The sequence below is a fragment of the Rhinatrema bivittatum genome, chromosome 3, assembly GCF_901001135.1.
Source record: "Rhinatrema bivittatum chromosome 3, aRhiBiv1.1, whole genome shotgun sequence".
In the NCBI taxonomy this organism is placed as follows: Eukaryota; Metazoa; Chordata; class Amphibia; order Gymnophiona; family Rhinatrematidae; genus Rhinatrema; species Rhinatrema bivittatum.
The window spans coordinates 424,288,341-424,311,092 of NC_042617.1; the positions used below are offsets into that span (position 1 = coordinate 424,288,341).

Here is a 22,752-nt window from a genome sequence, read left to right on the forward strand (position 1 = left end):
CAACTAAATGGCGAAGGCATAACCTCCTAAGGACTGGATTCATCATTCTGCATGGAATGATGAATCCTGTGAAAAAGGGGTCAGGGGGGTGAAGGGGGGGGCAGGCCTGCGAAAGGCTGCAGCCATTCGCACTTGCAGTGCGATTTCACCGGCCGCAGTTCAGCCAGCTGCAGCCTTTCGTGCAAATAGCGCCACCGTAAAAGGTGGTGCTATTCGCCACGCTACTGCTGGAGATAATGTTCCTCACCGACTCCTCCCCTCCCCGCCCTGACTCCTCCCCTTCAGCTTTTTTGCATCTTATTGCACGCGAAAAGGCTCTTTTCACATGCGATAGGAGTTTATCACGTGCGTTAGGTTGGTGTTTCATTTTTTGGGTCCGGGGTGGGCCATTTCGGTCCACTCCCCAAATTTATAAAATGGTGTAGGCCATCCATTGCTCCTACCATGTGACAGGGGCCAACCAATGGCATCGGTAGCCCCTGTCACATGGTAAGGGCAAAGGGCCACCGGTGCCATTTTGATTACTGGCTGCCGATGGCCCGAGGGGGGAGATTGCTCCCGGGTCCCCCGCTGGACCACCAGGAACTTTTGGCAAGTCTTGAGGGGGGGGGGTTGGGCAAGTCGAGGGGGGGGGGGGGTTTGGGCAAGTCTTGGGGGGTTGGGATGGTGGGGGTTTGTAATTAATTAAATTTGAAGGGTTGAGGTGGGTTTAGGGTTTTTTTTTTAATGTGCCCTTTCTCCCCCCCTCCCAAAATTATAGTAAAACCACACGAAATTTCATGGGTTTTCCTTTTGTTTTGTCAACCCCCCGAAATGCAACAAAATAGGAAATATCGTCTTTATTTCCTATTTCTTTGCAAACGAATGCACATCCCTACTCTTTTCGCTTTCTGTTTCTGGAGGATGGGGCAGGTACATTATGAATTGTTAGCAGCAGTAAAAATCCTTGTGTTGATCCTCAGTGCATCAAAGTTAAGCTTGACTCAAAAGTGGCCACCAATAACTATATCTCTCATATAAATGTTTGTAATAGTCAAGTAACAGATTGGTAATTAATTCATTTTTAAATGGAATTGCACAAATGAAGGTCCCATTACTAGGGACCTTCGTTTTCAGTTTTTACTTTATTTTGCCTTGGAATTTCAATTTTAGAATAAACAAGAAGTCAGTGGAAAAAAGATTTTTCCACTGATTTTTTTCCTGTGTGTTATATCAGTTATTTTTCCACTGATGTTTTTTGTTATGACTTTGAAATTCCTAGGAAAAATAAAATGAAAAATGAAAACGAAGATCCCTACGCATGCCTAAATTAGTGTATATATTTTAGACTAAAACTGTGTTTTTTATAAATAAAAAAATGGGGCAGTTTTCATGAAGTCTGCATAGCTGCAAATGGCATGGGTACTTATAGTGCATCCATATCAAAGAGATACCATGCAGCTATTATTAGCATATAACATGCAAGTTAAAAATGCCTGCCTAGTTTGCACCTGTCTTCTATGAAGGCTGTTGACAGGGGAAAAATAGTACGTGTACTTCAGAAAATTTCATGCACATTACATATGTTAAATATTTCTTCTTGATTTAAATAGTCCCAAAGGAACACCTTAATGCAGCTAAAAGTAGGTGCTCTGAACTCTGTTGGGCAGATTTTAAATGCCTGGGGTGCGTAAATCCCGGGGTTTTTGAGTGTGGCCAGGCCTTATGCATGCGGGTGAATTTTCAAATGGGCCCAGCCATGCGCATAAACCACAGTACGTGAATAAGTGCCAGGCCCAGAGAAAGCGCGTGGAGGAGGGTGGGAAGGGGTGTTCCAGGGTGGGACTGGAGGTGGCTGGTACAGCGGCCATTTGCTTCTGTTCCGGAGGAGCAGCAACTTACAAAATAAAAAAAAAAAAAGTAAGGTAGGTTAGGATTAGGGGGTGGGGAGGAGAAGGGAAGGGGAAGGAAGGTTAGGCAGGGGGTTAGGGAAGTTCCCTCCCAGTCTGCTCCTTAATTGGAAATGGGAGAGGCACGATCTCATCGCTGCGTCTACCTTTATAAAATTAGGCCCCCCTGTACACACCATCTGCACATGCGCACGCCCAGTCCCTGGATTTTGTAACATGCACGTGCTGGTGTGCACTTGTTATTAAATTGGCACATCCATGTGTGTGTGCCAGGAAGCACGTGCACATGGACGCATGTGCACCTTTTAAAATATACCCCTGTATGTAATTGTAGCTGCATTTGAAGAGGGATATTTTCAGTCAAGATAATTTACCCACATCATTTTTTTGAAAATGGCCCTTCCCCTTTGTAGTCACGCTTACACACATGCATTCACACTATCCTTTTTCTCTTTCTGGTAATAGTAAAGGACACTAGGGATGTGCATTCGTTTTGAAAGAATGCACATTCTGCAACATATAGGTCCCTATTGGTTGCATTCGTGGGGTTTTGAAACGTTTTGTGAACCCCCATGAATGCAACGTATCACTAACGAATAAACCCACACCCTGCTGACCCCCCAAGACTTGCCAAAGGTTCTTGGTGGTCCAGCGGTAGTCCTCGAACGATCTCTTGCACTCAGGCCATCGGCTGCCGGTATTCAAAATGGCACCGATAGTCTTTGCCCTTACTATGTCACAGGGGCTACTGGTGCCATTGGTCGGCCCCTGCCACATGGTAGGAGCAATGGATGGCCGGCATCATCTTGTGCTCCTACCATGTGACAGGGGCCGACCAATGGCACCGGTAGCCCCTGTGACATAGTAAGGGCAAAGGTTATCGATGCCATTTTGAATACTGGCAGCCGATGGCCCGAGTGCAGGAGATCACTCCAGGACCCCTGCTGGACTACCAGGGACTTTTGGCAAGTCTTGGGGGAGGGGGGGGGGGGTCAGGAGGGTGGGGTGTTGTAGTTAATTAAATTTAAAAGGTTGGGATGGGTTGTTTTTTTTAACTTTAATGGGAATCGAATACCATACGTAACTAATGGCCGAATCGGGATCCCCAAAAACAGATGTAATGGATTTGGGTCCCGACGAATACGAATACCGAATCAAACGTATCCGTCCCTGCTGCACATCCCTAAAGGACACCTTTGGCAATGCTATTCTCTTTTTTTCTTTCAAAAAACTGTATCAGCCTCAAGTTCACAATCCACAATTATATAGCTTTAGGATTAATTAAATGCATTAACTATATCCGAGATATGATTTTGTCCACATGTTGATGCATGTTTTTACCTATTAAGGGCATGATTTACTATTCTTCTTTCCATAGCCTCACAAAGGGAAAAAAAAGCTTTTGTAAATCTGCTCCAAATTTCAATTTGTTTGCAAAATCATTTTCTAGAAAAATGCCTCTCTTCTTCTTATTGAACTTTTTCTAGTCATAGCCTTCAATTAAGAATCTTTAGTTTATAAGATAAAAAATATACTTTTAGATAGATCAGCAGTATATTTTGTATACCACTCCATTTCTATACTTAATCTTTCCTTTGCACTGCATGTGCTGAAATCTAACTTAAGATGGATCATCTCTACAGCTCATGGCAGACTGTGTCAGCTATATTTTAATTCTTGACTATTGATTCTGTCTCAGTGTAGGCTGACGGCAGTGATAGTAGGGATTATCAATAAGTACTTCTAATTTCTTCTTGGTATTTTGATGTCTTTTCATTTTTTTCTCAGTTCCCTCAGATGTATTTTCTATTCATTCTGTGTGGAAAGGATTCTATGAATACCTTGGGAAAAAGCAGACTGCAACTCTAACTGTTGACTGGTTTAATACTACAAGCAGAAAAGTGAATGCAACACTTATAGAAGCTTCCAGTGTAGAGCTGAAATTATCAGGTACTTTCCCATTTCATTTCAGTCAAAAAGTGTAACTGTCATAAACTGTTGCAGTAGAATAAAGTAATCAAATTGAGATGTTTCTGCACATCTCAGCACCTCTTGTGCTACACTAGTAGCATATGTTAATTTGAAGTCTGCCACAATATTTCATGGTGGATTATCATAAATTGCCACAGAGAACAATGACTTCAGGTTTTGACAAACCAACATGACCTGGTGCATAATATTGTACAGCTTATCCTATTACCTTACAAATCAAGTTGAGCTTTGTCATAACAATTTCAGTCATTATAAATTACAGAAAATAGGTTCATTTTGAGAAACAATGAAATTTGTAGTTTGAAATGTATTACCAACAACAATGGGATTTAACAAAAAAAATCTGTTTGACTGATAATGAACAAAAATATTTGCCATTTATCAGATAATGTTGATTAACATCAACATAAAGCATATGAAGAAAAACATGCCTTACAAAAAATGGTCATAAAAGACTTATAAGCATATAATGTATTAGAAATCACTGCTGGAATATAAATTGTTTAAAATAACATGAGCAGTTTGATCTTCCTCTTGGCACAGCTTACAATAGTGCAAACAGTATGCAAAGAAATACAAACACATAAATGTGGATATACAGGGCTGCATCTATATTAACATTAACAACTGATGAGACCAGAATCAAACAGTACAAGAAATCCCCTCTCCCATTATCTGTCCAGCCTGGGTAGTCTGGCCTTAAGGCAAAATACATTTTTGTTGCCGTGATCCAGACCCCCAGTATGTCCCTGATGAACTAATCGTATTTGATTAGTCCTACTCCCACCAATGTTGACATCATCTGGGGTGACAGCCTTCCATTGCACCAATGGCTGACCTTGCTCCGGGTGTTGTCTGCTGCCAACTGGTTAAAGCGGATCCATACTGCCATGATCAATTAATAACTCAGGTATCCTGTCCTCACCCCTACCCCCATTCCCATGACAAAGCTGTGCCATAAAATCAAAAGCATGCAGTAAAATAAAATAATAGCCAAGTGATAAGAGGGTGGGTGGGAGAGTTGCTGGTCACCTTGAAGAAGAAAACGGAGCAGGAGCTTCATACTCTCCTTCCTGAGTCCCCACACTACATTCCATCAATTCATTGTGTGGATTCTACCACCGTGTAATTTGAACTGTGCTGGGGCTCAGGCCATGTGGTAGCTTAATTTTCTCTCTAGCCCCGGAAAAACACCTCCATAAAGGGAGGAGGTCAGAGACCAACCCAGTGTCATAGTGTCTGCAATTGCCTCCCTCATTAAAGCTGCATTTGGTCACTAAGGGATATCACTGCTATTACTAGCAACAGTAGCATGGAATAGACTTAGTTTTGGGTACTTGCCAGGTTCTTATGGCCTGGATTGGCCACTGTTGGAAACAGGATGCTGGGTATGATGGACCCTTGGTCTGACCCAGTATGGCATTTTCTTATGTTCTTAATATAGATATGGGCAAGGTTGCCAAGAAGCTCCAGATTTTCAGAACAGGTTGATCCAGTCCTAGTTTTACCGTACTGCCTGAATGGACTTTTAGTCTTGCTTTTCTTAAGGAAATCAGTAGGGATACCAGATCTACAAATCCATTCAGGTAGTGAGGTAAAACCAAGACTGGATCAGCCTATCCGGAAAATCTCCGGCCAGCAAAATTAGCCAGAAACTTATTTGACTGACATTGGATATTCCACTGCACACCCGCACCGCTATTCTCGGCTATCGTAAAGTTAGCCAAAAAAGTTTATCTGACTATTTTAGTTGGAGAATGCTGAAAACAACTTTTATCCAGCTAACTTAGCTGAATTACTGACTTCACCCTAGAATGCCCCTGCCCCAACACTGAGATACCTGTGTACAGTTTTTGCTAGATAAAATGTTATTTGATAATCTTGGGGTGGTCAGTATAGCAGAATTTTCAGATCTCACTGTCTGGCTAAATCCAAACTAAGTCTAAAGCAACTTCAGTGTTAAATTTCAGTTCTCACTTGTTTACATTTTCACAAAGAATACATGTCTATATCTCCCTAAGACTTAGCTAATATGCTGTGAGTGCCAATCTCTGCCAATGATGTAAATAATATGAAAAGTAATTAGTAGTATTTGAGCTATATGAGGGCAAAAGAAATGTGTTATGCAATTTTGACTCATTCTAGATAAGTATTGGACATTTTTCATTTTTGTGTACCTTTCTTAGTAGTATACATGAGTGGTAGATGACAATACTTGCAGTGCCTTGAACAGATAAAGTTTATAGACCATTGCAAGCACAAGACCACTGATTGAGTATTATTTATCACTATTTGCATTGATACCATGAGGGTTCTCAATTGGGGGCAGAGGTAACCTGAAATTTCACTTTTTTTTTTGTATTCTGAAAATCACACATATTTCTAACCCTCAAGGATCACATTTGAGAACCTATGAGGTAAATTAAAAAAGCCCAATGCACGCATTAATTAGGGGATGCACAAAGAAGTTGGGCTTCCATTCTCCAAGCACATTTTAAAAATTGCTGAGATACATGTGTATCTCCCACTGCGCTTGCATCTCGTAAGTTTTCAAAAAGGGGCAGGATGTGGGCATGGTCTGGGTGGGACATGAGCATGGGCATTTTGGGGAGTGAACATAAGATGTGTGTGTAAATACTGACGTGACCCAATGCTTGATGAGGCCCACTGATGCATAATTTTACTTCTGCTATGGATGCCGTGTAAGTTAAAAAAAAAAAAAGGCAACTAGGCAGATCTGCAGGGTTTTAAGGTTTGGGTCTAACTGGGGGGAATGAAGGCTATTAATTGCATCAGTAGCATGGGATCTTCTTGGTGTTTGGGTACTTGCCAGGTTCTTGTGACCTGGATTGGCCTCTGTTGGAAACAGGATGCTGGGCTTGATGGACCCTTGGTCTGACCCAGCATGGCATGTTCTTATGTTCTTAAGGCTATCAAACCAGGGAGGTTTGGAGGATCTACATCTTAACTGGGTGAACTAGGGATGAAATGGTAAAACTGGGAATGGCATCGGCACGTGCCCCTTTTAAAATCCTTCTATTTACGCTTTAGAAGCGAGATTTGTGTGCACATGCATGCTCCTACTTAAAATTTGGTGCACATGTGCATGCAGCTAGGCAGTCATTTGTGCGGACGCATGCCATGTTGAAAGTTAACATCCATGTGTCTTGCAATAATTTAAAATGATATGTTTTAGTTAGTCTATGTTGTTATAATGCATCATTGAGTATTTAAGCAATAGTTTTTTTGGGTTTTTTTCCTAGGGGTCTACAAGAAAGAGGAGGCACATTTGCTTTTAAAACTTTTTCAGATAAAGGGGCCTGTAGAGACCTTTGTAAGCAAGTTTGAAAATGACAACTGGGCATTGGATGGATATGTAAGTATATCAAATTACTGTTCATTGACAACACGTGCAGAGTTATGTGGATGCTCAGGTCAGCCAGCCATCCTTTGAACAATAATGCTAGTGGAATATGAGCGACTAGGGATCGCATCTACCCTTTTACCACATGAGGACTTCTAACGTAAGGGAGATGGGTCAGAGGAAGGTGATAGGAGGTGCTTTCTGTGGTGGTGGTGTTGGGGGAGGGATCATTTTTAAGTTTGGGCGGACATGGACAACTCATTTGTAGCTAATTTTACCTGGGCACATCGGGACACTAACCCACATCCCGATGCTCCCAGACTGGTTCTTAAAGGTTCATCACAATATGAAATACCCCTCCCCAGTGTGTGTAAAACCTACTGTGAGTCTTGTGAGACCATGCTCAACTCACTGCTGCCTCTAGAGGCAGCCCTCAAGAGAAAAAAGTAAAAAAAAAACCAAAACAAAATTAAGTCACAATATGATTTTCCCATCCCACCCCCCTATCCAAACTCCCCTTTCCAATAAAATGGACAAGTGCACACCCCCTATCAGTGGCATCTGCTCACCTCGCAACCTCCAATCCAACTTAGCGCAATCTTCAGGGCATACTTGGTGTTCTAATGGAGCCTGGAGCACCCCCTAGGCTCCAAGCCTGGCACCCTCTCAAGTCAAAATGGTGACAGACATCCATCATACTAGATATACCCCTATCGTGTGATAGGAATATCTAGTATGATAGCCAGCTGGTGCCATTTTGACTTTAAAGTGTGCTGGTCTCAGAGCCAAGAGGGTGCTCTGGGACAAACTAGACAACCATATGCCTGGGGATGTGGGCTAGATTGGTTAAATGCCAATGCTGGAGTGGGATGGACATTTGGATCTGAGGCAGGCCAATTTATTGAAAAGAGGGAGGTTTGGATAGAAGGGCAGAGCATTTGTGACTTTAACATAGTACTTTAAAATAGTACTTATTTTACTTTTTTTTCTTTGAGGGCCACCACTAGAGACAGTAGTGGTTTCACAAGATCCCCTGGGGTCTTACACATAGGGGCAGATTTTCAAAGACCTACGCACGCAAATCCAGGAGGATTTACGTGCATAGGGGGGGTCACGCATGCCGGGCCTATTTTCAAAAGGCCCGGCGGCACGCGTAAAGCCCCGGGACGCGTACAAGTCCCAGGGCTTGAAAAAATGGGTGGTCTGGGGCGGGACGGGGGCATGGACAGAGGCCTCTGCAAGGCCGCTGGGCCGGGAGATCGTGCGCCGGCAGTCGGCAGGCGTAACTTGTGAAATAAAGGTACGGATTTTGGTTTTTTTTGGGCTGGGGGGCAGGACAGGTAGGGGAAGGAAGGGGAAGGTGGGGGGGGGGGGGAACGGGGAAAGCCAGCTGGTCTCCCCGAGGGCTCAGCGCATGCAAGGTGCACTAGTGTGCACCCCCTTGCGTGCGCCGACCCCTGATTTTATAACATGCGCGCGGCTGTGCACGCATGTTATAAAATTGGGCGTACGTTTGTGCGCGCCGCGCGCGGACATTTTACAATCTGCCCCCTTGGATGTGTCTTTCAGGCCATGATGGCTCTTTAGTGGCCTCAAGCAAAGGGCTCTCCCACCCAAAACCTACAGACAACAGACAAGTCTGATTCCCTTTTTGTGTCCATTAGCAGTTGTAAAACTGTACAAATAAGTTTGGTAATGTATACCTCTTACAAAATTGCAACTGCCATGCATACTCCAGAACTCCCTAGAACACCTTTTTCTTTTTCCTGGTAAAATATATGCACAAAATCATAAATACATGCATACTCTCGACACTTATAAAATAGTATACTTTCATGAATATGCACTTAAGCACATATATGCTATTTTTATTCATGAACCCCCTTTTAATATTCACTCCTTAATCTGTACATATATTTTTGTTTAATTAACAGAATGGCAAATTGCTGATGCTGAAGACATTTTTAGCATACATAAATGCTTTTACTCACAAAGATGACAAGGACTTTCTTAAGAAAATATCAAAAAGATCATTGCACTGTTTCAAGTCAAAAGTGACTTATCACAGTTAAAAGTTTTAATTTATAACTTAATAAGCTGCCTAGTTTTGCATTGATAAAGTTTGTTATTGTATATAGCTTAAATATTATATAAAAACCAACAGCCTAAATTATTTTTATTAAAAACTGGCTTTTTTGCATAGTCTGAGGAATGACTGTTTATGCAAAATTATGCAAATTTGCCACCTAATTATCACAGAATTCTGAAAAATCTGCCACAAGAAACCAGGGGCTCTGACTAATGGATACAATCTTGCTTTTGTGTTCTTTGCTGCAAAAATGTTTGTTCTGTTGTCTTCAAATATATTTTTCGTATTCTCTAGGTGTCATCAGGTATTCAAGAAGGAATATTTTATTACCAAGGAGACATATATGTACAAGACTTTGGAAAGTTTATGCTTCAGAGACAAAGTAAGATATTATTTTGGGGCAATTAGTTTACATTTTATATTTTTCAATTATTATTTAGTACATTGGTGACACAAAATGAGTGATTCAAAACCCTTTTAATGGGAGGGTAAATTTCAAATTGATTTTGACAGGTAAAAAGCATTTTACACATGTAAATTAGCGGTCAGAAACATTTCCCACCTAGTCTGCGGGAAAAATTATGCCCATAGATCCTCAACCCAAGTTCTTTTACCCACATTGTAAAGGAAACATTCTAGGGTGGAATTAGGTTGGGGAAAGAACCATGTATAGGGACAGTAACTTTCAAACAGACGCATGGGCGCACATACACAGGCATATATATCTGCGCGAGCCCAGAGACGCAGCAGTTTTACAACACACGCACACATACATGCATCTGTTATAAAATAACCTAGACATGCATATGTGTGTGCCCAACTTTGCAAGTGGGTGTGCACAGCCGTGCAAAGCCAGGTTTGAGCTGCGCAAGTGGGGGAATTTTAGAGCAGGCGCGTGTCCACACCATGACCAGTTTCACCAGTTCATCCCCCAGTTGCCCAGCTCAAACCTCTCACAGATGGTTGTTTGTTTGTTTTGGGTTTTTTTAAACTTATACCTCATCCATAGCAGAAGTAAAGTTATGGGGCACTGGACCTGGTGTGTAGGTACTTTGCACACATCTCTGGGTCCCGCCCTGGAATGCCCACACCACACCCCTTTTTCATTCAAAGTGAGATATTCATGTTTTGAGAGATGTGCGGTTATGTGGGTGCATGCACCTCTCCCAGTTTTGGCACGTGCCTGGCTTTTGAATGAAAATGTACATCATGACTTTAACATTCAGAACTGTAGTAGGTCTTCGGCTTAGTTATTTATTGGAAAATGTGTCTTGGTATTTTCTGTTGCAAAATGTGTTGCACTCATGAAATATGATTAGTTGTACCTTCATTGAAGGCTATTGCCAAAGCCAGAAAAAGTTGCTGAACCATTTCTGGAATAGCACTTAGCTTATGGAATTTGCTGCCATCAAATATTAGGAATATTCCAAACTATTTGTGGTTTTGACACGTTGAAAACCACATATCTCTAGCAGTATAGCAAGATTAAGATGAACTCTGTGCATTGAATATGATTTATACAATTAGATGGTGACTTTCAAAGCAGTGCACGGGCTCACATTGGCGTGACTGTGTCAGTGCGTGCCCATGGATGCAGTGATTTTGAGGGATGTGCAATCATTTTTCCCGAATTAGGCAATTTCAACAAATTGTCTAGTTCAGAATAGTTCGGGAGGACCGAAAAACTATTGAATTTTTTCTGAAATTTCAGAAAAAAATTCATTTTCGGGTTAGTGCACATTAACGGGAATTAGTGCTCGCTAACTCCCTATAGTGCGCATTAACCCAAAAATCGGGGGCCCCCAAAAAAAATCCCGAACCATGGGAAAAACAATTCCTGCGGGGGGGGGGCCCTAAATGAAGCCTGACACGATAAAGCAACCCGAAGCACATCTCTAGTGATTTTATAACTTGCATGCACAGATGGACATATCTTGTAAAATAGCTTGAGTATGCACACATGTGTGCCTAATTGTAAGTGGGTGCATGCCTACATGCATTAATCCCATTTGTATCGTGTAAGTCAAAGTATTTTAAAACCGGTGCGCATCCATAGCTTGACCAGTTTCACCAGTTCATCCATCAGTTCACTCAGTGTTGAGATAGGTCCTCGAAACCTCCCCCCCTCCTTGTTTAATAGCCTACATTCCCCCCAGTTACCCCAGACCCTTTAAATCCCTCCAAAATGATTTTTTTTTTTTTTAATAACTTACACCTCCTCCACAGCAGAAGTAAACTTATGCAGCAATGGAATTGGCCACACACCAGGGTGTGTAAGTATTTACACAGACATTTCTTGGCTTTGTGCTGAAATGTCCACAACCTTCCCAGACAATGCCCACATCACATCTCCAAAGGGGCGCGTCAAAGGGGCTCTCCCCTTTGTGCACCCCTTCGTGCAACTCTTTGTGCTTCATTTAATATTTTTTCTTTTATGTTTTCTGTTAAGTAACCTTTTTTTCAAGTTCCTACCTTATGCCTTTGTTAACAATTTTATTATAAATGTTCTCTGTATTTGACTATGGAAATATTTTTTCCTGCTTTTTCTGTTTTATGTAAACCGGTATGATTTGCATTTTAATGTAAGAATGTTGGTATATAAAAATTATAAATAAATAAATAAATAAATTCCACCCTAGAGAAATGTGTGCAGCAGAAGATAAATGCGCATCTGGGCGGCTTTTAAAATTCAGTGGGCGCAAGTGCCCGACTTGTATGCACATCTCCTGATTTTGTCGTGCACTGGCTTTTAAAATCTACCTCTTAATATATTTAGCAAAGAAACCAATTATTAATTGCTCTTAATTGTATGCTTATGATTAATTACATTTGTATGTTTTTTAAAATGTTTATATATTTTTAATTAGTTTGATATATTTTTGTTTTTTTCAAATAAGCTGAATAATTTTTATTGAATTGTATATATGATTTTGTAAATATATATCTACTTGACATTCTTATGCTAGGTAGATGTGTTTTGCTTGTATTCTCTTTTTAATGTGATCTAGCTTGAAATAACCTGTGTTAAGAAAGGAGGAATATAAATTCTAAATTAAATTAAATTAAAAAATATCAGTACACGAGTATTGTTAGAGAATGTTCAATTAATAAACAATTTAAACATTAAATTAAAAGGTATCCATACAAAAATTAGGTGAATATCTTTGGGGACAATGAAACCTAAGGAGAGCATACTTTCCTTTTGAAATGTGAGGTAAAGATCACAAGTGAAAAGTAGTCATGGACTTTTGGACAGTTTAAAAATTGCCCTCAATGTGATATTTTTCAATCTGCATAAGAAGCTGGCAAAAAAACATGCATACGTTGCACCAGTTTTCAAAGCGGACTTAAGTCCTGTTTGAAAATGATTCCATCAAATCTTCTCACATGAGTTAAACTTTTTATACAAATTTTATGGGAAAATTTACAAGCAGACTTTTTAAAATCTAAAAGTATGCCCATAAGTCCAAACTCTTCCCCAGCTCTACTCAAGGAGCACATCCATTCAATCATAGTAAAATAATGTTTTATTATGCATTTTGTCTGCAATCCATAATACATTTGTGTGAATTGCTGTATATAAGCACTGATCAATAAATAAATAGATGGATTATAATGTTTGAGTGTGATAGAAGCTCTGTCCTCACTGCTGTGTCCCTTGTTGCTCTGCCAATAATACCAATAGTATACACTTTCAGCTTTGGTGTCAGAGCAACACTAAACACTGGGTAGATAGCCCTCCCAGCATTTAGCAGTACGCTGACAGCAATGCTAATAGCGTACTCTATCAACATTATTGATAGAACAACAAGGGATGCTTAGTTAGGAGGAAGAACGTCTGTCCTCCTGGAAAGGATGTCATGTCTTATTCATATGGGCCTGCTTGGGAGTAGAAGGCATGTGATCAGGAGATGGTGGTGTGTGGGGGGGGGGAGTTTGCAGGAATTTTGTGACTTCAGGTAGGGAGGAAGGTTCCCTACTATGCAATTTTGCTAACTGGTGGGCAGAAGGGAGAAGGGTGTACTGTGTAGGGTCCCACCCATCATTTTTTCAAAGCAATGGACTAAATGGAAATGCCAGGGAACTGGTGGCTTCCCCAAACATTAGGTTTATTTTTTTTTTTACATAGCAGGGTGAATTTAAAGCTTCTGTTCTTCCACAGTAATTAAACAAAGCTTTGGGGGTTTGTGGGAAGGGGAGTAGCCCTAATTCTTATATAGGACAAAGGAATAATAGAGCTGATACTTCACAATGTATGTTTAACTTCAGATGTAGATGTGCTTCTGACCACAGAGTGGTTTATTTTTATTTTTTTGTTTTTAAACTATAGGCTGCAGACAGCTAGGAAGATTTAAAGCTATTCAGATATACATACCCATATAACTTTAACTGTGGATATTCACTGGAATTTATTTGAGTAAAATGAACTGGGGAACTTTAACCAAATATATTCACCGGAAGGTGTGTCCTGCTGAATATCCAGGTAAAGTTATCCAGTCTGCATTATCTAGCCCAAAAGGTAATGGTGATAGTTTATGCTTCCAGCAGTGCTGCAAAAAAATGCTGGAAGCACCCAGGATCACAGCATACTGCGATCCCGGTGCTGCAAACAGGCCAAGGGACTGAGTGATCGTGAGGGTTATGGTTGCGGTGGGACATGGAGGAAAGGGGAAGGGGCCTTATTTGTAGTTTCTTTTACTGAAGAGGGAGGGGCTAGGGAGGAGGGCTGGCACCACGAGTCTCACTTTAAATTTGTACCTTTTTCATCGGATGGGATGGAGGGGGGGGGGGGAGGCCTCAGCCAGTAGGGGCCTTTGAAATTTATACAGGGAGCAGGAATCAAGCCAGGAGGCCTGCAGTCAAGATTTTTTTTTAACGCATAAGAGTGCCACTTTACTGGATACCTTTTGTTATTGGAGCAAAAACCTGGAGCATGGCACTGATTCTCAGATTAAAACGCACGTGCTTTGAAACTTGCTGAAGGTACAAAGTGCATATAGTTACTTGCACCTGTCCTTTATGTGGGTAAGTTTTACTGGGAAAGTATTTGCGAAGATTTAAAAATGCCATTATCCAATTTAGCTAACTTATAGGGTCATTAATCAAGCTGAGTTAGAGCCTTGTGGTGCGATAAATGGGGTCTAATGTGCAATAGAAGTGTGATATTTATTACATCATGCATTAGTATGTAAATACGATTATAAGCATTCAAAAGATAGAAAATTATGCAAATGTGGGACTCCTTCTGCATTTAATGGGAAAAAAATGCATAATAATGCGGCATTTAACCTGAGAAATAACAACACCTTTTTGATTTGTGGAAAAAAGATCGCACCATAGCGGATGTTATTGCGGATGGTGGCTATTATCTCATGCAATAAAATGGGGCCTTTCTCAGACATACCTGCATAGTCCTGTTGGCCCAATAAAAACCATTTTTGTAACCTGCCCTGTCTTCCTAAAGCTACAATGTTAGGGGGAAGTGTACTAGTAATGGGTAGAGATGTGAATCGTGTCCTCGATCGTCTTAACGATCAATTTCGGCTGGGAGGGGGAGGGAATCGTATTGTTGCCGTTTGGGTGTCTAAACTATCGTGAAAAATCTCTTAAAATCGTGAGCCGGCACACTAAACCCCCCTAAAACCCACCCCGACCCTTTAAATTAAATCCCCCATCCTCCCGAACCCCCCCCCAAATGCTTTAAATTACCTGGGGATCCGGCGGTGGTCCAGAACGGCGGCGGTTCGGAACGGTCCCCTCAATAGAATCGTGTTGTCTTCAGCCGGCACCATTTTTCAAAATGGCCGCCGCAAAATGGCGGCGGCCATAGACAAAAATGATTCGATGGAGGAGGTCGTTCCGGACCCCTGCTGGACTTTTGGCAAGTCTTGTGGGGGTCAGGAGGCCCCCCCAAGCTGGCCAAAAGTTTCCTGGGAGTCCAGCGGGGTTCCGGGAGCGATTTCTTGCCGCGAATCGTTTTCGTACGGAAAATGGCGCCGGCAGGAGATCGAGTGCAGGAGGTCGTTCAGCGGCGGTCCGGAACCCCCGCTGAACGACCTCCTGCAGTCGATCTCCTGCCAGCGCCATTTTCCGTACGAAAACGATTTGCGGCAAGAAATCGCTCCCGGAACCCCGCTGGACTCCCAGGAAACTTTTGGCCAGCTTCGGGGGGCCTCCTGACCCCCACAAGACTTGCCAAAAGTCCAGCGGGGGTCCGGAACGACCTCCTCCGTCGAATCGTTTTTGTCTATGGCCGCCGCCATTTTGCGGTGGCCATTTTGAAAAATGGCGCCGGCTGAAGACAACACGATTCTATTGAGGGGGCCGTTCCGGACCGCCGCCATTCTGGACCACCGCCGGATCCCCAGGTAATTTAAAGCATTGGGGGGGGGGGTTCGGGAGGGTGGGGGATTTAATTTAAAGGGTCGGGGGTGGGTTTTAGGGGGTTTTAGTGTGCCGGTTTTCCTGCCCTCCCCCTTCCCCCGATTTACGATTTTTTAACGATAAATCGGGGGAATTGGTATTGTATCGTGGCCCTAACGATTTTTTGATGATTTAAAATATATCGGACGATATTTTAAATAGTCAAAAAACGATTCACATCCCTAGTAATGGGATACTGGTTGCTTCAGGCTACTCAACAACAACAGCAACAACGACTACAACAGGCAAGTGTGGTTCCAGCGCCTACTAAGGAAGTACATGCACAAGAGTCAGAGCCACAAGCCTCACCAGTGGAGCAACCTGGCCCACGTCAGGGCTTCCCATGCAGGAGGAAATGCAGACGTTACAGGAAACGCATCTTTCATCCATGAACCACATTACTGGGGATGCCAGAGGAACCTGTGTTTATGAGGTATCGCCTCAGCTCTCAGGCTATCATAGAATTATATCAATTACTCGGAGAGGATCTGGATCCCATCACATTTAAAGGTCCTGTTCTATACTTGACCTCATCAAACTATTGTGCGCCCTGTATTTTATGGCATCTGGCTCCTTCCAAATAACAGTAGGGGTTATCAGGGGAATGTCACAAACGTTTTTTTCCTGCTGACCAGGCCAGGTCATAACAGCTGTAAGTAGCCGCATTAGTCATTACATAAGATTCATTCATGAAAGGCAGGACCTGCTGTACTTGAAGAGAGGTTTTAATGCCATTGTCAATTTTTCCAATTATTCTGGGAACTATTGACTGCACTCCATACTATCATCCTATCCTGTGGCAGAGAGATCTACTGCAACAGAAAGCTCTTCCTCTCCATCAATGTGCAACTGCATGTCCTCGACATGGTCACCAGGTACCTGGAAGCTGCGTATGATTCCTTTATACTTAGGCAATCTGTTGCGACCACAACCTTCGATACCTGTTGCGAACCGTGGACTACAGATCCTGAAACCGGTGTGGTCGCTAGCTCATGGGAGAGCGTGAGCCCCTGGACCACTGCACAGCTCAGGGAGGAGCCCCAAGGCCCACCATGGGAGGTGAGAGCATGCAAGCACGGGCAGAGCAGGAACAAAGCAAGACTGGAACTAAGGCAAGAAACTTGGAACAGGAACCAGGCAGGATCAGCCCTCCGCTGGACCTACATGCACCAGTGTGACCCAGCAACACAATGCTGGTCATGAGAGTAGCCCTCCAGCCACTCGGTAGACCTTTTGGACCTGCCACTTGGGAACGACGAGTGCTTGAGGCCAGACGGAGGCTGAGGGTAGGAACAAGATGAAGACTTGGAACTTGGAAGGACTCAGATGAGGACTTGGAAATTGGAAAGACTCAGACAAGGACTTAGAACTTGGAAGGACTCAAACGAGGACATGGAACTTGAAAGGTACAGGTGGGCACTGTCCCTCAGGGTACCCTACACGGCCTGTGGGTTAGTCGCGGACCACCCTGTCTGCCTGCGTGCCCTACACAACCTAGGAAGGCTGTTCATGGACCACACGGGAGCGAGACAAGCACCAGAAGGGGAACCAACCAAAAGAGAATCCAATGACTGGAAACAGGAACCAGATCCATACGGATTTACCCTTGGGATGGCCATCTGGAGGACTCGAAGAGCTGGCAGACTCGGAACTCGGAAGACTCAGAACTTGGAACACTCGGAACTTGGAACAATTTGAACACTCGGAACTTGGAATACTTGGAACATTTGATCATCAGGACAAGGCGACGAAGGACCTCTGAAACATCGGAACATCAGGACTTGGAACAGGCGATGGAGGACCTCTGGAACATCGGAACATCAGGACTTGGAACAGGCAATGAAGGAGCTCTGGAACATTGAAACATCAGAACTTGGAACATCAGGACTTGGAACAGGCGACAAAGGATCTCTGGAACATCGGAACATCAGGACTTGGAACAGGCGACGAAGGAGCTCCAAAGAAGGACAAGACCAGGAACATCAAGACGAGGAGACCAGGAACATCAAGACATGGAATTAAGAAACATCTTGGACACATGGAGACCGGCACAGAAGATCATGGATGACCATGGGATCCGATCCAAAGGCCTCAAGGAGCAGGAACTGATCCCTTTTATAGGACTGAAGCAGGAAGTGAAGAAGGACTGGCTTCCATTAGGGCCATGGGCTTTTCCCGCTTCTGGTACTTTAAATATCTTTGAAGAGGCATGCGCCGCACCTAGGAAGGTCCAGGAAGAGAACGCAGGACCATGGACAGAGGTGTCCCTGCATCACAGACGCAGAAAGAAGCAGGTGGGCGTCAGGAGCAGCCTCCAGGCTGCAGGATGGCGTCGGCAGTACTAGGCTGCAAAGAGGACCCCTGGTGGATCTCCTTGCCAAAAGGAGCAGCGGCGGTGGATGGCAATGATGGCTTCCCTGCCGCGTGGAGACTCAGCGGCGGTGGCTCAGCCCACTGCAAAGATGAAAGAAATGGCAGCAGCTTCAGGGTCCCGGTAGCAGCTCAAGGCTGCAAAAATGAAAAGAGCAACGGTGGCGGCTTCCTGCCGCTTAGGAGGTCTGACAGCGGCACAGGGCAGTAAAAAGAAAGTCGGCGGCGGCACAGAGCCGTGAAGATGAAATCCAAGTGGCAGTCAGGGGCTGCGATAGCGGCCGGGCTGCGTCAATGGTGAAGGTAAGGTGAACGGCCTGCTCACAGGATGGGGTCCGCGAGCAGGATCGTAACACAATCTGGGCTATTAACAAATTGAAGATTGCCTCTATGGTGACAGTTGGCTCATAGGTAAGAGTGGTGCTTCTTTCTAAAGTCCCTCTCCAGCTATGACTCTCTAGCAAATAGCACTGACACAGGGGTGCTGTTGGGGATGTGATGCTGGGGCCTCGGCCTAGGCTGGAGTACAAGTCCAGGCCCGACGCCATGACCTGACATGGATGCTAGGTCCCGACACCTGAGCTTAGGCCTAGGCCAGAGCCCTAGCCCAGTCGTTGACTCTGGTGAAAATATTTGTTGCAGCTTGCTACCTGGTTTTTCAGCTGTGCCTTTAATTACTGGTAGAGGTGGGCCATCTGCACTTTGTCCTCTTTATTCGACTGTGCCAGGTTATGGCCTAGGTGATGGAGCACCATATCTGGCCCTTGGCTGCCCTGGATGTCATTGCTGCCTGGTTTCCAAACAGCTGTTTATAATTCTTGAGGACCCCAGCAATAAGCAACTTGTTGTCCTTGACACTGAAATTGTATGTGTGAAGATGAGGCCGAACCACTGCCTGGCTGCCAGGTGATCAGAATGCCACTCCCACTTCCTGGTAGAGGTATCACATTCCTTCATCCTGCTCCCATGCCCTGCTCTCCTCCCTTACCCCCTTTCTGCACCTGCCCTGGCAACTCTCCTCTGCCCTCTCTGTCTTGCCCTACCCTGCTGTCCTCCTCTTACCATACTCACCTGCTTCCCCCTCCCACCTCCTCCTATCCCGTCCCTCCTCCCTATCTCTACTCCTGTCCCTACTCCTACTCCTCCTGCCCTCCTCTTACCTCCTCCTCTCCCTCTTCTCCTCATGCCTCTCCTCTCCTCTCTTCCCATTCCTTCCAAGTTCCTTCCTCTCTAGCTTCTCACCTCCATCACTTCTTATACTTTAACTCCTCACCCTCCATTCCTCACTCCTCCACCACTCCTCCCCACTACACAAAGACAAACTGACAAACAAGGCAAACTAACAAAAGCTTCCATACACAGATAAAGACAAAAGTCAAAGGTACAGGAAAACAGATGAGAACACAAAACAGATCAACTCACTCAGAAATCACTAAGAACCCCCACTAAACTCCAACCAACTCACATCCTCTCCTCTCTCTCCCATGCCTGACACACCGTCAAAGAGGCAGCTGCAGGAAACCAGTGTACATAAACAAATTAACGTACCAGACATCAAATAATGTGTGACACAATAATATGTCGTGCAACATGATGCTGCATCACATGATATGATAAAGCATAATGAGTTGCAAAACTTACATTTGCAATATGGTATATCAGTAATTTCCCTAACTAAGCCCATTTATTTTATTACAGATGCTAACATGCTATATTTCTGCTTTATTTACAGCATTTTGATGAATCTAGGCCTTAGCTGGATAATGCCACTCCACCCTGGTACACCCTAGACTGCCCCTGACATTGCTAGATAACTTTCAGCCAGCTAAAAACTTACCTGGCTATGGGCCTCATTTTCTAAAGTACCGCAGGCCTGCGGTACTTTAGAAAACTGTGGTAATGAGGGGCGGGGGGGGGGGGGGGGTCGAAACGGGGGGGGGGGGGCGGTCCTGTGCTAGCCGGCAGCGATCACACCTCCATGATGCGATCGCTGCCGGCATCACGCCTAATAACTACACCATAGAAGGTGTAGTTATTTGGCGTGAAATAGGCAGCGAAAAGGCCCTTACATTTTCGCTGTCTGTGCCGTCCTCGCAGAGTCGGCCCCAGTGACGCCCCGACTCCTCCTCTTCCGGGACTGACTCCACCCCGATGTAGGTAGTGCAGGTGTGCGCTACCTTCGCTAGCTATCGCAGGCTTGCACTGTTAGCGCAAGCCTGCGATAGCCTTGGAAAATAAGGTCCTATGTCAGCAACATTTAGACCAATAGGATTTTCAAGTGCCACATGTTAGTTGGTTTCAAGATACCCACACTGAATATGCAAGAGATTCATTTGCATGCACTGCTTCTATTGCATGCAGATGCATGTCATGCATAATTATTCTGGGTATCCTGATAACCCAACCAGCTTGATGCACTCAAAGACTGGAGCTGCCTACTCCATTCTAGGTGCTGAATCATGAATTGCAAATCGATAGTCCACATTAGTGATATATGAACTATCAAGGCATTTCACTACATTTTCAAGTGAAGTGTATGTACCTTATTTTCCATTAGCATAGTATCAATAGAAATATAGAAGGAATATGTGTTACTGGGTCATGGTATCATGCAGTTTTATTAGTGTTAATACATGCCATGATATTTCTGTTATGCTCAACAATGAAATATGGTTAAATATTTAGATCTGCAATATGTCCCTAGGAAATATTACTGGTTTTTAGCTCAGGGCTATTCAGTTAAGGGAAGAAAATTTTTAGTATTTAAATATTGAGTTTGTACTGAATTTCAAATCGAGTTGTAACTGTAAAATCAAATGATCCAGCAACTGGAGCAAAACAGCAAACACTCATTTTCTTTATATTTCCAAATGATGTTGGGTATTGATTTGTGACAATAATAACACGTTTAATAAAATTACAGTCTCTGTAAAATGTCTACATTTTGCTGAAAAAAAAAGTATTAGCTCATTAAACAAGGTGAATATATAAATTATGAGGCCAATTATATTTATGATTTGCAAAATGAGAAACACTTTTCTGATACAAAAATGATGCTTTTCTTTTGCTGTTAAGATGGTGTTCATAACATTAATGTACATTATAGTAAAGGAGCACAACTGTCTAGATGTTTCTTCAATTTCTGTGATAATAGGAATTATTCACTAAGGGGAAATTTTCAAAAGGGTTTGCGCACATAAAAGTAGCGTACATTGTATCAATTTTCAAAAGCCCATTTATGTGATTAAAGTACATTTACACACGTAAAAACTTTTGACAATTCAATAGCATACAGTATATCCTAGCAATTTTCAAATTCCCAGTTACACACTTATAGAGTCATCTTCAAAGAAAAATGTAATACAAAAGTAAAATAATATTATAGCAATTTTCAGAAGCTCATTTACATGAATTAAGTGTATGACAATTCAAAAGCATATATTGTAACATTTTTCAAAGACTTTGAAAATTGTTACAATATATACTATTGAAATGTCATAGATTTTACCCATGTTTAAATGCACTTAATGCATGTAAATGGATTTTGTTGGAAACTGATAGTATGTTACATTTACTTTTACATTTTCCCTTGAAAATAGCCCAGTTAAACTGCATTTATATATGAAAAACCCAGTTGTAAGCACATAAATCCTTTGGAAAATTACCCCTATAAGCTTTTTCTCCTATTCTCATTCTGCCTAGGGTAAAACAGCTTAGGGTCAATTTCCAAACCTATGCAGGTAGTTGCAGGAATATTTCCATACAGATTTTGCACCAGTTCTCATAGAAACAGAAATGATGGCAGAAAAGGACCAATGGTCCATCCGCTCTGCACAGCAAGCTTCTTATGGTAGTATCTGCCATGCTGTGCAAGTTATCCCCATGTATCAGTAAGGGCTGCTTAAGGTGCTTTGCAGGCAGTCCTGTGTTTTTGGGTTTGTTTGTTTTTAATGTCTGTACATCACTACTCCAAACTGTGATAAAATCATGACTCGTGTTGGTTGTCTCTAAATCCAAATTCCTCTTTCCCTCTATCCCCCACCCCCTTCTTTGAAGCAGAGAGCAATGTTGCAGATGCATCAGAAGCTTCAAGGCTTTTTGGTTAAGGGTGGTAATCCATGCCTTCTGTTAAAGGTAGTAACTGTTGCTCTGTACAGGCTATCCCCATGCTTATCAGTTCCCCAGACCATAAAAGTCCAAGCCCTTATTGCTTGCTGTCTAAATCCAATTCCCCTTTTCCCCTGCTGTTTTAATTATTTATTTATTTATTTGTTGAGTTTTATATACCGTCATTCGGTAAAGCCATCATAACGGTTTACAAAATTTAAATTGTAACTTGGAGTTGTACCAAAGGCACCAAGGCTTATTGGTTAAGGGTAGTAACCACCGCACCAGTAAGTTATCCCCTGGCACACTTTTTTTCATTTCCTTTAGGACTTTATGGTAGAAGCAGTTCTATATTTTCTCCTTTATGTCTGAGTATCAGTATCCCAGACCATGGAAGTCTGGCCCTTGGCTAACATATGAATCCAATTCCTCTTTTCCCCCTGTCATCTAAGCGGGGGGCAATATTGCAGTTGCATTAAAAGCATCAAAGCATATTGGTTAAAGGTAATAATCTCCAT

General features: G+C 43.0%; 1 protein-coding gene across 1 annotated transcript in view; it reads left to right on the plus strand.

Annotated features, from left to right (window-relative positions):
• Positions 1-22,752, plus strand: part of CSMD1 (CUB and Sushi multiple domains 1) — a 4,035,193-nt gene that overhangs the window by 3,968,657 nt on the left and 43,784 nt on the right. Inside the window, 3 exon segments of the mRNA XM_029596871.1 lie at positions 3,678-3,839; positions 7,145-7,257; positions 9,629-9,716. Of these exon segments, the coding sequence (XP_029452731.1) occupies positions 3,678-3,839; positions 7,145-7,257; positions 9,629-9,716 (363 nt within the window).